Source organism: Aethalodelphis obliquidens, unplaced genomic scaffold, assembly GCF_003676395.1.
Source record: "Aethalodelphis obliquidens isolate GAN/ISIS:26980383/991018 unplaced genomic scaffold, ASM367639v1 scaffold43, whole genome shotgun sequence".
In the NCBI taxonomy this organism is placed as follows: Eukaryota; Metazoa; Chordata; class Mammalia; order Artiodactyla; family Delphinidae; genus Aethalodelphis; species Aethalodelphis obliquidens.
This window is the reverse complement of record NW_020837987.1, coordinates 4,941,517-4,957,531: the sequence shown is the minus strand read 5'-3', so window position 1 is coordinate 4,957,531 and position 16,015 is coordinate 4,941,517. Positions and strand designations below refer to the sequence as shown.

The 16,015-nt window shown below is 37.9% G+C and overlaps 1 protein-coding gene across 6 annotated transcripts; it reads right to left on the bottom strand.

Moving 5' to 3' along the window:
- Positions 1–4,362: 4,362 nt before the first annotated feature.
- ZNF181 (zinc finger protein 181) lies at positions 4,363–15,986 on the bottom strand. Of its 6 annotated transcripts, none has more exons than XM_027079378.1 (5): positions 15,712–15,920; positions 14,975–15,050; positions 10,624–10,744; positions 10,282–10,380; positions 4,363–8,996 (listed from the first exon to the last, which is right to left on the bottom strand). In XM_027079378.1, exons 2-5 carry the CDS (start codon positions 14,981–14,983, stop codon positions 7,510–7,512), a joined length of 1,716 nt encoding a protein of 571 aa, XP_026935179.1. In that variant the 5' UTR covers positions 14,984–15,050; positions 15,712–15,920; the 3' UTR covers positions 4,363–7,509. The 6 variants fall into 6 exon arrangements, with proteins under 6 accessions (XP_026935179.1, XP_026935180.1, XP_026935184.1 ...); XM_027079379.1 differs by having other exon boundaries at positions 15,782–15,918; XM_027079381.1 differs by having other exon boundaries at positions 6,755–8,996; positions 10,282–10,377; positions 15,782–15,986.
- Between the last annotated feature and the right edge of the window lie 29 nt (positions 15,987–16,015).

Here is a 16,015-nt window from a genome sequence, read left to right as displayed (position 1 = left end):
TGACCATATATGTGAGAGTTTATTTCTGGGATCTCTAATCTATTTCATTGGTCTGTATGTCTGTCCTTATATTAGTGCCACACTGTTAAGTTTTGAAGTTGGATAATATGAGTCCTCCAACTTTATTCTTTTAAAGGATTGTTTTGGCTATTTGGGGCCTTCGTAATTTCATATGAATCTGGGGATTGGCTTTCCCATTTCTGCAATAAGGGCTGTTGGAATTTTGATAAGAATTGCATTAAATCTATTATCTCTTTGGGTAATATTGATATCTTAACAATGCTAAGTCTTCCTATTTTATTTTGAACATGAGACATCTTTCCATTTATTTAGGTCTTTAATTTCATTCAGCAGTGTATTTTTAGTTTCCAGCATTCAAATCTTTCACCTTCTTGGTTAGATTTATTACTACATATTTTATCCTTGTAGGTACTGTTGTAAATAGAAGAAGCTTCCTAATTTCCTTTTTGGGTTGTTCACTACTATAGATACACAAATGATTTTGGGGTATTGATTTTCCCTGCAACTTTGCTGAATCCATTTATTAGCTTTATTATTTTTTGTGAGTTCTTGGGGATTTTTAATGTATAGGAGGATAATGTCATCTGCAAAAAAAAAAAAGATCATTTTACAACTTCCTTTCCACTTTGGATGACGTTTTTTTTCTGGTCTTATAGCTCTGGGTAGAACTTCAAGTACAATGCTTAATAGCAACTGTGAAAGCAGGTCTCCTTCCTTGTCTTTTTCTGATTTTTTGGTCTTTCACCTTTGAGTATGATGTTAGCTGTAGGTTTTTCACAAATAACTTTATCATATTGAGGAATTTTCCCTCTATTCCTAGTTTTCTGAGCATTTTTATCCTGAAAGTTCGTTGGATCTTGTCAAATGCCTTTTCTGCATAAATTGAGATGATCATGTGGGGGCTTTTTCCTTCATTTTATTAGTGGGAAGGATTACATTGATTTTCTTATGTTGAACCACCCTTGTATTGCTGGGTCATGGGGAGTAAACCTTTTAATATGCTGTTGGATTCAATTTGCTAATATTTTGTTGAGGATTTTTACATCTATATTCATAAAGGATATTGGTCTGTAATTTTCTTTCCCTGTGATGTCTTTATCTGGCTTTGGTATCAGAAAAATACTGGCCTCATAGAATAAGTTATGGAGTGTTTCCTCCTCTTCAGTTTCTTGGAAGTTTGAGAAAGGCTGGTGTTAATTCTTCATTAAATGTTTGGTGGAATTCACTGGTGCAGCAGTCTGGTACAGAACTGTTCTTTGTCGGGAGGTTTTTGATTATTGATTCAATCTCTTTACTTCTTATAGGTCTTTTGAAATATTTTATTTCTTCTTGAGTCAGTATAGGTAATTTCTGTTCCAAGGAATTTTTCCATTTTTGCTTGGTTATCTAATTTGTTGGTGTATAGTTGTTCACAATATTGTACTATAATCCTCTTTATCTCTGTAAGGTTAGTGGTAACATCTCCAATTTCATTTCTGATTTTGGTTATTTGTGTTTTCTCTTTTCCTCTTTGTTAGTCTAGGTAAAGGTTTAATAATTATGTTGATCTTTTCAAAGAGCCAACGTTTGGTTTCATTGATTTTCTCTGTTGTTTTTCTTTTTTCCATTTGGCTTATCTCTACCCTGTTTTTTGTTATTTCCTACTTTCTGTAGCTTTTGGTTTAGTTTGTCCTTTTTGTAGTTTGTGAAGGTGTGAAGTTAGGTTATTGATTTCAGATCTCTTTTTTATGTAGGTGATTACTGCTATAAATTTCCCTCCTAGCACTGTTTTTGCTGTGTACCATAAATTTTGGTATGTTGTGTTTTCATTTTCATAAGTCTTTAAGTGTTTTCTGATTCAATTTGTGATTTCTTCTTTGACACATGGATTTTTGTCTTAGTCCATTCAGCCTGCTATACAAAATACAAGAGAATGGCTAGCTTATAAGCAACAGAAATTTATTTTTCACAGTTCTTGAGGCTGAAAGTCTGAGATCAGGTTGCCAGAATGTTCAGGCTGTCTTCCTGGTTGCAGACTTCTCACTGAGTCCTCACATGGCAAAATGGGCTAGGAAGTTCTGTGGGCTCTCATTCATAACAGCACTAATCCAATTCATGAGGGCTCCACCCTCCTGACCTAAGCAACTCTCAAATGCCCCACCTCCTAATACCATCACATTGGGCAGTAGGATTTCAACATATGAATTTTCAGACCATAGCAGTTGTTTAAGAGTGTGCAGTTTAATTTCCACATATTTGTGAATTTTCCAGTTTTCCTATTAATTTCTAATTTCATTTGGCTGTAGTCAAGGAATTTACTTTGTATGATGATATCAATCATTTAAAATCTATTGATACTTGTTTTGTGGCCTAATGTATAATCTATCCTGGGAGAATGTTTCACATGCACTTGAGAAGAATGTGTGTTTTGCACTTTGGGGGTGGAGTGTCATTTATCTGTTAGATGTAGTTCGTTTATTGACTTGTTTGAGTTCTCTGTCTCTTTACTTACCTTCCATGTGGTTGATCTATCCATTATTGAAGGTGGGGTATTGAAATCTCCCATTATTAATGTAGAACTGTTTCTCCATTCAATTCTTTCCATGTTTTCTTTATATATTTTGATGGATCTGTTATTAGATGTGTAAATGCTTATAATTGCTATATCTTCTTGCTGTGTTGACATTTTATTTATAATGAACTTCTTTGTCACTTGTAATCTTGGATTTAAAGTCTGTTTTGCCTTGTATTAGTATAGACACCACAGCTCTTTTTTTTTGTTACTATTTGCATAAAATAGCTTTTTCCACTGTTTCACTTTCAACCTATTTGTGTCTTTGGATCTAATGTGAGTCACTCATAGACAGCATGTAGCTGGATAATGTTTGGCTTTTTAATCCATTCTGCCAGTCTCTGTCTTTTGATTGGAGAGTTTCATCCATTTACATTTAAAGTAATTACTGGAAAGGAGGAACTTCTGCCAACTTGCTCTTTGTTTTCCAAGTGCCTTATTACTTTTTTTTAATCTCTCATTTTCTCCATTTTTGCCTGAGGAATTATTGTCAGACACCTAAAGTGAACTTTGTAAGGTAGGCAGTAGTCCTTCTGGCAGGTGAACTTGATAGATATTGGAAACACTCTAGGCTGAATGAACCACATGGTCAAAGGGAATATTCTTTGTTCAAGGAGGCATGAGAGGACATGTGAGATTGCAAAGAGAACCTTGATCTTCTGAGAGACAGTATTGCCAGGAGGCAACTGTATGTCTTTCACTGGATGTTCAAATTCAGCCTGTGTTCCTGAGATGTGTGACTCTGGGAGATTTGCTAGTGCTGCCTGAGTCTCAGGTTGCTGACTGTGCCATAGAAAAGATTATAGCATTTTTGGGAGGATTAATAAAAGAAAAACACACAAAACAACTTACATGTGCCAATCACTCTGTTGTTTGCTTTATGAATAAATAAATTCTCACAACCACCTGGTGAAGTGGGAATTATTTTTGTTTTGATGCTGAAATAAAAGCTTGAGAAATGAAGTAACTTTTCTAAGATTAATGAAAAGCAAGTGTCAGTACCAATAGGCTGATTCAAAACTGGGAATTTGGGTCCAGAGCTGGGAATATTTAATTGCTTGAATGCTGCATACAAAGTTCTCAGCATACAGTGCAGGTATACAGTGCACTGTATACAGCCATGAGACTAAAATACTGCTGCTAGCGATATTGTTTGTTACCATTATAATTTTTTCCCTATTCATCTTTAATGCCAGAAGTTACTTTCTGTGCCCCTCAAGCCACACAGCCTTGTCATTCTTTCATCAACGAAATCACAGGCATTTTTTTCTCTAACACAATTGCATCCTGTTTAAAAGGTAGTATCTGACTCCCCTTCGGTGCCCAACACAGAGCTAGTCTCCCACAAAGTGCTCAGTGATGTGTGCCTTGGTTCTTTCAGGATTTTTACGAATGACTGCACAATTGTCTCCAGCAACATATGACTAGCCCAAGGCTACTGAAGCTACTCCAACTTTCCAGGCATCAGTGACCTTCAATAACATGGTTGTAAACTCTATTCAGGAACACTGAGGGCAGTTGCACTCATTTCAAAGGACCCTGTACTGAGAGGTGATGCTGAAGACCTTTAGGCTTCTGGTCTCACTGGGCAAAGCCTCACTTCTTCTCCACAGGGACCTGGAGCCTCCTTCATTCTGCTCTTTCTCCAAAACACATGTGTAGTACACCCTCCCATCTTCCTGCAGCCCTGCTGTGTTCTTGTCTCACTTTTTCCTATCCAGTGTCCTTTGTGTCTCCTCAGAGTATTTTGGATAATAAATATATTCCCCTGCAAGATGGTTCAAATACCAAAGGAAGATTTGTTGGAAGCAAATGGGAGTGTCTTGTAAGAGCCCCCCAAAAGGTGAAACAGTAAGTAGATGGGTGACAGGTGATTAGGAAGACCAACTAGAAGATGTGACATTTGAGACCAGAATGATGCAGCCGCCATGTGAAGATAATGATGATTAAATTAATAGCTAATATTTATTTTAGTGCTTTTGAGGTACCAGGCATTATAAGCATCTTACATCAATTAACCCACTTAATCTTCATAATAATCCTGAGATCTTATTATCATCATTTTACAGATGGAGAAACTTAGGCATGGTGCAGCAAAGTAATTTGTCCAAGGTCATACAAAGCCAGTATACACGTAACTTGGTTTTATACCCAGGTAACATGACTCCAGAGCCTGTGCTCTTCATACACATCAAGAAATGGTTAAGAGATAAGACTGAGTATGATTCTCCATTGGTGACATTATAACATCATTATGATCTCAGGTATATACTCTTACTGCTTTCTTAAAACCATCACTATCTCAAATATTTAAGTCTCTGGCTTTCTTTTTCTGGTTCAGTATTATTGTGAAGGCACTTTAAATCAAGAATTGTAAAACATTATCGTGTATGCTCATGCTTTTTAAATGACAAAGTATGAGTATTTGGACGAATCCTCATAACAAAATAACAAGATGGCAAAAAACTATGTGTAGTGAAAGCGAATAAAATCTGGGGGATTAAAGGACTACTTCATCTTTGCTGTATCAGTGCTTAGGAGAGCAGAGGACAGAGCACGGGAGAAACAAAAAGCTACTGCCATTATTGCACAACTAAATATACTTCTAGGGGCCAGTCTATCCATAATTATAAATGTTCTTATCCTTGTTTGATACCATCCCATACTCCTTTAATTATAAATTTCTCGAAGATCCTTCAACATGCCATAGAATGTTGAAATAAATCTTATAACTAAAACTAAATCAAAGGAAAGATAAATTTCTGCTTAATATTAAAACTTCACCATCCCATTCCAGACCCACTATACCTGGTGAGAATTGCTATGTGCCTTCACCTCTTAGCTTTCTGTTAAAAGTAGCATATGTACCAGAGTAGAATATTTTGTCTAAAGTTGGAAACCCTATTATTCATTCCATACCAGAATTATATCACCAATATAATATTCTTCCTTAAAATAATGTCTTACAACTATCAAATGCCATAGAGAACATAATCTGAAATATAAATTATATAACTGCACTTTACTTGCAGCTGTGTCCATACAATCCTAATCACTGATCTGTATCACCTTTCCAGTCACAAGAAAGGAAACTGTGAAGCCCGTAAGGCTATTCCATTTCTTATCTGAAACTTATATTTGAAGCCATCCCCCTTATAATTATCTGTCAAGGTTCAGTGTAGAAAACAAAAACTATTTTAAGAAGATATGTTGCAGGATACTAGTGCTCTCAAAATTGGTGAGCAGGCTGGAGAAGTAATGGGAACAGCTCTGGACTAGTAAATTCCAACCTCCCATAACAATGATCAAGGGATGGGGAAATGACTGCTGCTGTTACTAGTGTTGCTGCCAACAGTAGTACCTCAAAGCCACAAAACTTGAAACTAGACACTGAATAATGTATTCCGGATGCAGAAAACATGATAGAACTTGCTTGTCTGCTTTGCCTAGAATGAACTCCAAGAGCATGTGTGCCTTACATACAGTTGTCCTCAGCATCTGTGAGGGACTGGTTCCAGGACCAACATACTCCCTCACCCCCTATGGATACAAAAATCTGCAGGTGCTCCAAATCCCTTACATAAAATGGCATAGTATTTGCTATAACCTAGGCACATCCTCCTGTATACTTTAAATTATCCCTAGGTTACTTATAATACCTAATACAATGTAAATGCCATGTAGTTGCAAACAAAACGTACATACCATGTAAATAACTGCCTGCAGCCGGTAAGTTCAAGTTTTTCTTTTTAGAACTTTCTGGATAAAAACTTTTTTTTAACATTTTCCAACTGCGAGTGGTTGAATCTGCAGATGCAGAATCTGCAGTTATGGAGGATCACTGTAATTAGGACTCATTCCTTAGGATTTGGATTAAAAAGCACATCCTCTCTGCTCTAATCCCTCATAGTATGTATAGTTTCTTGGTTATGTTCTCACAGCACTTGTAAAAATTAAAATGTGTCAATTAAGCCAACTGGAAATGGACTGTGGATTATCCTTATCAAAATAGAGACATTCTTAGCTCAGAGATCAGGCCATTTTTTTCTAGGTTTGTTAGTCTCCCACTGAAGGCTATATAGGAAAGCTGATCCTAATTCTTCAAGAGGAAAGTAGTGGAAAATTTTGTAAGAAATATCAGTGTGTCAGTGAAAGAGTCCAATATATACAAAATGATTTTACTAGAGACCAAAAATTTTATTCACACCACTTTTTACTTCTGTTGCAACTTTAATTTTCAATTATAACATTTATTGGATCCACTGGGTGACTAAAAATCTTCACATGCCCATTAGCTAAAGATAATTTCTATGTAGGACTCTTGAGTAAAGTGCATGCTGCTACTATAAGATATGCATATTCATTTATAATATGCTTGTTTGCTCTCCTGTAGAATTGTTTACAAATTAGCATCATTGCAAAGAAAGACTTACACATAATTCCTAAATCCTTCAGGTTTCTCTAACATTAATCTTCTGATGTCTAGCAAGCTAAGAATGCTTAGTGAACACTTTGCTACATTTCTTACATAAGCTTTCTTTCCAGTGAGTTCTTTGATGTAAAATGAGGGATGCATTTTAACTGGACTTCCCACAATTTTTATATTCATATTGCTTCTCTCCTGTATGTGTTTAATGTTTTTTAAGAGAGTCATATCACCTAATGTCTTTCCCATACTTGTAACATGTAAAGGGTTTTTCCCCAGTGTGGATTTACTTACGTCAATTAAGGGATTAATGCTGGCTAAAGTCTTTCCCACATTTACTGCCTTCATATAGTCTCTCTACAGTGTGAATTGTGATAGACAATAAAGCTTGTATCATTGCTAAAGAGTTTCCTATATTCATTACATTCATAAGAATTTTCTCCAGTATAGATTTTCTGATTTTGAATCAGGGAGGATCTATGGCTACAGTATATTATGACAAATTCTGCATTTATGCAGTTTCTCTCTTATATGATCTTTCACATGTATAGTGATTTATATGGCCTAAAGGCTTTTCCACACTTATTGTACTACTGGGTTTCTCTCCATTATGTACTCTTTGATGGGCAGTAAGATTTGAGCCTTTGCTAAATGCTTTCCCACACTCATTACATTTATATGGCTTTTCTCCAGTATGAATTCTCTGATGTACAGTAAGGTTTGAACTACAGCTGAAGGTCTTCCCACATTTAATACATTCATAGGGTTTCTCTCCAGTATGAATTCTGTGATGTTGAAACAGGGATGCCCTATGACTGAAGGCTTTCCCACATATACTACATTCATAAGGTTTCAATCTAGTGTGGTTTCTCAAATGCATACTCAGTGATTCAGGCTGGCTGAAGGATTTCCTGCATTTTTGACATTCGAAGGGTTTTTCTTCAGTATGAATACTCTGATGCTGAATAAGAAATGAGAGGCTGCTAAAGACTTTCAGACATTTGTTGCATTCAAATTGTTTCTCTATACTGTGAATTCTTTGATGTCGAGTAAGGTGTGAGCTACAGCAAAAGGCTTTTCCACATTCGCTACATTCATAAGGTTTCTCTCCAGTGTGAATTTTCTGATGGTGAATGAGAGATGACCTGTGAATAAAGGCCTTCCCACATATTCGACATTCATAGAGTTTTTCTTGAGTATGAATTCTCAGATGTTCAATGAGATGTGAAACACGACTAAAAGCCTTTCCACAGTTCATACATTCATATGGTTTCTCTCCAGTGTGAGTGCTTTGATGATTAGTAAGTGATGAGACATGGCTAAAGGCCTTCCCACATTCAATACATTTGTAAGGTTTCTCTCCACTGTGGCTTATTTGATGTCGAGTAAGGGATGAGCCATGGCTAAAAGTCTTCCCACATTCATGACATTCATAGGGTTTCTCTCCTGTGTGAATTCTCCAATGGCGATTAAGGATTGATTGTTTCCCAAAGGCTTTCCCACATTCACTACATGTATAGATTTTCTCTCTATTAAAAGTCTGGTGAAGGGTAAGAGATTTGCTTTGGCTGAAGGCTGCCACACTTTCATCAGAATTCAGAAGTTTCTTTCCATCATTGATATTCTCATTTTTTATAACTGAATTTGCTGGTAAGCTCTTCTTAAATATATCACGTTTATGTGACTTCCCTTCAGCAGAAATTCTCTGTGGTTCAGAAAAAATAGACTTCAAAGGCAAGATGCTTCTAAACTTACTGCATTTGTAAACACTTTCCCCGGTGGGACTTTCTCTAAAGGTGAGGGTCACTGGTCTGAAATGTTCTACCTGATTTTCACACTTCCCCTCCAACTTCTCTATATAATCCAAGTCCTTGTTAAAATTTGAAAATTCATGACTTTGTTTTATAGTTTTTTCCATTATTACCATTTGGGGAAAATCTTCATCATAAATATCTTCCTTCGTTGATAATTCTTTGCTTTCCCATCTTGATTTCCAATCTGTAATATATCAAGACAGCAAAACACTGCTTTTTCTGAACTTCTTGAAAAGAAACTTCTATGGTAGAAATAGGAGAACTGGATAAAAAAATAAAGTCATTCCCCTCTAACCCCCAAGACACATGGCTCTGACAACTCTCATATATTCAATGATTTCTGAACAAAGTTCAAATGCAGCACAGAGAATACAGACAGCTCACAGAGGCAGGAACAGAGTATAATAAGGGAAATGGGTTAATATAGGCAATCAGTTTGGGGGGAAAAAAGGAAACTATCAGAAAGAAAATGCAGAAGGCATTCTGGATCCCAAGCCAACATTTTGTGCCTATACTTATATGAAAGACTACATTTTATCTCACACAGCCTTGGTTCTCCAACGTTTGATTAATCTAAATTTGCTGTCAGATTAGTATGCTTAATATGAAGAATATATAGCACTGTGCTAAACAGCTACAATGAAAACAAAATAATCTAAATACTCTTTATGGCTCAGAAAGATTTAAGCTTTGTGAGTTTATGTAGGATCTGTGTGAAATCATATTTATTGACATTAAAAAACACTGTTCTGGACTTCCCTGGTGGCACAGTGGTTAAGAATCCACCTGCCAATGCAGGGGACACAGGTTCGAGCCCTGGTCTGGGAAGATCCCACATGCCGCAGAACAACTAACCCTTGCACCACAACTACTGAACCTGCGCTCTACAGCCTGTGCGCTACAACTACTGAAGCCCGCGTGCCCTAGAGCCCGTGCTCCCCAACAAGGGGAGCCACTGCAATGAGAAGCCCGTGCACCACAACAAAGAGTAGCCCCCGCTCACCACAACTAGAAAAAGCCCACACGCAGCAATGAAGACCCAATGCAGCCAGAAGAAAAAATAAAGAAAATACTGTTCTCAGAAACCTTCTTATATATCCCTTACTTCCTCTAACACTTATGTTCATATTTGTTCTTTGAAGTTCTGCTTTTTCAGCCTAAAACCATTTGTATATTTTTCCTTAAGTGGACTCAAAAAGAATTGCCTTATTTTCATTTCAAATAAATAACAATTTGAATTATTATGATGCCAAAACCCTCCACTTTTGATGAGATGACATGAGTAATACAGAAAAATAATAATTTAGGATAGAGGAATGGTGGTTTTGAAATCTAAGCTAAGGATCCCTCAATTTTGTTACATTTGGAATCTCTGATGACAGTATCCCTAAAATATACTAAAATGCCTCCATACTTTCTACAAGCATCTTTAAACAAAGATCTCCTTTGCCTGATTCACCATGACTTACCTGGAAACAAACTTTTTGACAGCTTTTTCTCCACCATCCAAGGTTCTTTGCCATCCTCCAATAAAGCAATCACGTATGGCTTAGGTATGGAAAGACCTGCTTACAGGAAAAATATAGAACAAACATTGTTTAAGCTGTGGCCTTCATGGAGGAGAGACTATCATCAAAAAAGGGACCGAAGAAAGGTCTGAAGGATGTTCACTGAAACGGGAAGATAAGCTTCAGGCAGGACACAACAGAGCTATACATTTCCTCAGAACATTTACTAAGGAGGATCTCTAGCAATTTGGAGTGGCAGAAGAAAGATCTCCCTCATTGGGGTGGAGGCAGAAATATGCTTACCTAGAGATACCAGGTTCTCATAATTCTGTACCATCACATCCTTGTATAAATTCCTCTGAGTAGGATCTAGCCATCCCCACTCTTCATGAGAGAAGTCTATGGCCACATCACTAAATGTCACCTGAAATAGCAAACACATTTAGGCTCAACCATAGCCCTGGCCTCTTTTGTCACTGGTTAAGAGGTAAAATTACCCTGGGGTGGAAGAAAGGGAACAAGATCCAGCAGTTGTGACAATGATCAGAAATCTGATCTAAGTTAAGTAATAATTGGATAATTATGTGCTTGGCATTGTTATACAATAAGGATAAGAGATAAATATAAGAGCTCTGCTTCAGGAGAGTAGGGAATAGAATTATAAAATTTTTCAAAATCAGCATTCAACTTTTGGCATATAGTCAAGTGCTTAGCTCTGTTTTTTATAGTTTACATGCCAGGTAAAAGAACATGAATTAAGGTTCAAAAAAAAAGAAGAATCCAATAGGTTCATAATAAAAAGACACCTTTATATTAAAGATAGACACGTTCATAACCAATTTATAAACAAAAAGCAAAAATATTTATGGTACATAATTAAACCTCATATTCATAATCTATAATTAAAATAATTTGAGACCCCTGGGCAAGAAGACTGAAGGATGGTTTCATGCCATAGGTAGTCCTTGAATAGAACCTTAAAGGAAGTGCAAAGAAAAAAAAAAAGACACATTTCAAGGAAAATATTCTAAGAAAATAGATTTCTTCCCAATAGTACTCATTCACAGTATTATTTAAAATAGCAAAATTTTAGAAAAACTTTTAATGTTTAATAATAGCTTACTGGTTAGTCAAATTAAAATATGTGCAAACAAAGTATGCATTTAAAATGTCATTATTATTACTTTTCACTGGTGAAATAGGCATTGTTTGGCTATTGTAAATTTTTCACTCCAAGTGTAGATTCAATATTCTGTTACTTTATTTGGATATTTTATTAATACACGTGTTCACCAGTGACACTGGTCTTTGGTTTTAAAGAGGGAATTTACCTTCATCAGGTGTTAGGGAAATAATTAAAAATCAAATATACCAAGAAGAAAATCCTCTCTACAGTGTAAAAAAAAAAAACAGTTTTATTACTGAATAAGCATTAAACCAGACTGTAATGCACTCACAGGTAACTAATAATGAGACTCCAAGGACAGAAAGAAATTTCACCCTTTTATAAACTCAGGCAGATACAATCCATTACACATGTTTTCAAAGTAAATGATAACTTGTCCTTAAGTAAGAGGACTTGACAGCATCATTTGCTACACATAGTTCATCCTAAATTCACCTGGTAATTGGGGTAGTCATCTGTGTTAACTGCCTTTACCCCAAAGAAAAATTTTAAAACTCATATCTTTATGACAAGCAAGTAGTTAGAATCTGCAGCCAGGAGTCTAGGCTAAACTCCCATACAGATAGGGAGATAGGGGTGCATCTTCCTTCATGTTTCCATTTTGAAGAGATGGCTCCAAGGCCCTTAAGAAAGACTTTAATGCTTTGCAAAACTGGCAGAGGCTTATTTAGCTTTGAAAAAGATGAACAAGCATCTCAAAGGGAGAGGGAAAGGATATACAATTACAGATTTTTCTCAAGGAAACACTCTAAGAAAAGGGAGGGGGAGAAGGTCTCTCTTTTGGCACCAGGGAAAATTCTTTTTTCCACTTGTATTTACTCTTAGCCAGGTATTAGGGTTACACTAGCCTTATCATATGAACTGAGAAAATTTCCATCTTTTCCTATTTTCCACAGTGGTCTTTTTCTTTCTTAAGATTTTTTTTTTTTGATGTGGACCATTTTTAAAGTCTTTATTGAATTTGTTATAATATTGCTTCTGTTTTATGTTTTGGTTTTTTGGCCGCAAGGCATGTGGGATCTTAGCTCGGTGACCAGGGATTGAACCCATACCCCCTGCACTGGAAGGTGAAGTTAACCACTGGACCGCCAGGGAAGCCCCCCACAGTGGTCTTTAAATGATTAGCTTTTAAAAATCCCAAATGATAAGCCAAATTAAAAAATCAACACTACATTAAATGAATAAAACACTATGTTTTACTCCACCAGTGCAAAGATATTTTACATTTTAAGTTTTGATATTAATGAATATCATTGTATTAATAGTCTAGAGAAGAAACCTCACATCATCTAATAGATACTCTTTGATCTTTATTTAAATCAGAGTTTCTCAATCTTGGCACTACTGACATTTTAGGCTGGACAATTCTTTATTGTGCAAGCTGTCCTGTGCATTTTAGGATGTTTAGTAGGATCCCTAGCCTCCACCCTTTAGATGCCAGTAGCAACTCCCCTTAACCACCCCCACCCCCAGTTATAACAACTGAACATGTCTCTAGACATTATCAAATGTCCCTTATGAGTGGGACTAAGGGGGATAAAGTCACCCCATTTTGAAAACCACTGCTGTACAAAATTTTTGCACTTCTTTGAAAGACTCTTGGGCCTCTACCTACACGCAAGGTGTTTTCTCAGTTTGGTAGAACTTCACTTCTACCTCTGCCGCCCTGGTACTATGAGACACTGAAACAACTCCAGCCTTGCTTCCCCAGGGATGCTTCAACTCTTTCTTCCCCTTCAATTGCCTGAGCAGCCTGGGATGTTAATTCACCTTTGTCCCCAGAACTTAGGATATTAAATAAATACCTTAATTTCTTATGCTTTCTTACTTTTCTACCAGTCCTGTACTGCTCAGTACAGTAGCCACCATATTTGGCTATATAAATTTAAATTAATTAAAATAAAATTTAAATAAAATTAAAAATTCACTTTCTCAGTCACTGTAGCACTCAATAGTCATACGGCACTGGTGGCTACCACATTGAACAGTACACAAATAGAACACTACCCCCACTGTAGAAAGTTCTCTTGGACAGTATTGCACGAGATCATGAAATCCTGCATGTCAGTGTACACCCAAACCTATGTAAGAGTCTTCCTAACAGGTACTTCATTAAGTGTTTAGAAAATGAATCCATGAGTGATTTTGGCAATTAGTTCACTTTAGCTTTTACTTAAAAAAAGAAAGTTCTTTCAATTCTAATTATCTAATATACCCAAGAAACAGACTCTGCCCAACACGCACATCTGCCACTCATACCGTCTCCTGTGCAGGCTTCACTTCCACGCCATGATTCTGTCCCATCATTTTCTCATCACTCTTTCACTCAATAGCTATTTACTAAGCATCTGTTTTATGCCAGATACCACTCTGGACACTGAAGATAAAACAGTCAACAAAAAAGAAAAAAAATCCCTTCCAGTGGGAGGAGACAAACAATGAGTGTATGCATATACTAAACACATAGTGTATCAGCTAGTGAGTGACAGGTGCTATGAAAACACAGTGATGGAGGAGTGGAAGTGACAGTCAAGAGAAGGTGACTGCAATTTTAAATAGGTGTTCAGGGAGGCTTTACCGAGAAAGTAACCCCTGAGCAGAGATACAGAGGTAAGAATGCAAGCTTGTGTATATCCAGGGAAAGAATATTCCAAGTAGATGGTACAGCAGATTCCAAGGCCTGGAGGCAGTAGCCAGTGTGGCTGGAGCTCACAGGGAACAAAGAGACAGAGAAGGAAGATGAGATCAGGGAGGTAATAAGAGAGCCTAACTGTACAAAGCTTTTTATGTCACGACCCAACTCTGACTTCTATTATGAGTTAGGGCCACCAAAGAGTTTTAAGCTGAGGAATGACAGGATATTATATAACAAGAGGATCTCTATGACAGCTGTATTGAGAAGAGACTGAAGAGGGTCAAGGGCAGAAGCAGGGAATCCAGCAAGGTGACTACTGCAAAATATAAGTGGCTTGTACCGGGGTGGCAGTGGTAGTGGCAGTGATGGGGTAACTAATGGTCAGATTGTGTAGATACACTGTGTATATTTTAGATCCAACTAGAGTGTCTGAATGTTAGTTATAAGAGAAAGGGAGATCTCAAGGATGACTCCAAACCTCTCGAACAACTGAAAGGACTGACATACACCATTAACTGAGACCACATGATACAGTTTGGACAACTACAAAGCAAATAATTGCAAACTTGAACTTTGAATTGTAAGTTTAAAAAAAAGTTTTGCTCAAGACTCTTCAGAGGCTTCTAGCAGGAAACTGGTAGAAAACAGAAGCACTGAGAGAAGACAGTACTTTGGAGTTCTGCAGTCTACATCCTGTGCTATAATGAAAGGAATCATAGATCCAGTCCCTAAAAGGACTCTGTGAGGTGGGAACTCGTAGGAAAGGCAAAGCAAAGACTCAAGAGTCCTGATAAGTAGGTGTTTCAGGAAGATTTGGGGACATACCAACTTACCTGAAACATGACTCTGCAATTTCCAAAAGTCAACACAGTCCTCTTTCCAGGCTCTCTTCTTATAGAAGGGCAGTGCCTGAAAAGGCAGATCAAGGACAGGAAAAAGCAGTCATGAAAAATCAGGCTTATCTTGCAGCTCTGGACACACCTGCATGGAGAATCACACTGGGAATCACTTTCTAGGGCTCTAACCTTTCCCTAGGCAAGAGGTTACCTGGGAATCACTTTCTAGGGCTCTAACCTTTCCCTAGGCAAGAGGTAACCAGGTGCCATTTGCGTGTAAATCAACTATCATATACATAAGTGACAAACTCATAAAACAACAGTAATAACACTGTTAAATAAGAGCTCTTTCGATCTTCACCACTATGCATAGTAGGCATTCACATTATTCCAGATTTCTTTTTTTAAACTCTGAGAAAACTGAAACTCGGCGATATTAAAGCCATTTGTTCAAGGTTTACACACTGGATTTTTTTTTTAATGTAGATGGCGTTTTCTTTCAGTGCGTACAACGCACACTGGCTCTCCCTTTTCCTTTTCGCAACAGCTCTGAGGTAAGCGCCATCCTTACTCCCCTTTTACAAAGCATGACAGAGGCCCAGAGAAGCTAGGGGCCTATTTGGGCTCACACCGCGGGGCAGACCCTGAGACCAGCGACGTTGTGGCTGCCATGCCCAGCGCCCGGGTGCCATCAGCCCGAGGCCTGCGGCGGCCCTCCCGGGACCCACACTTGCCTTAAACCTCAGCGGAGCCCGCCGGCACCGAAGCCGTGCGCGGTCGTCCACAGTGGGCACCTCCTTGTACCTAACGCGCCGGATCGCTGCAGCGGACAATGGCCCCCCGCCTTGCGGGAACTGCGCTGCCCAGAGTCCTCCGCGATTCCAGGACCGAGAATTCCGCTGCAGGGCCGGAGACGACCGCGGGGCGGGCCAAAAGCGGAGTCCACGGCCGGCTGCACTTCTCAGACTCCTACGCGTCACATACAAAAGTTGCCGGTGCGTCGCACGGTTGCCTCCCAAAAAACCACACTTCCCAGGA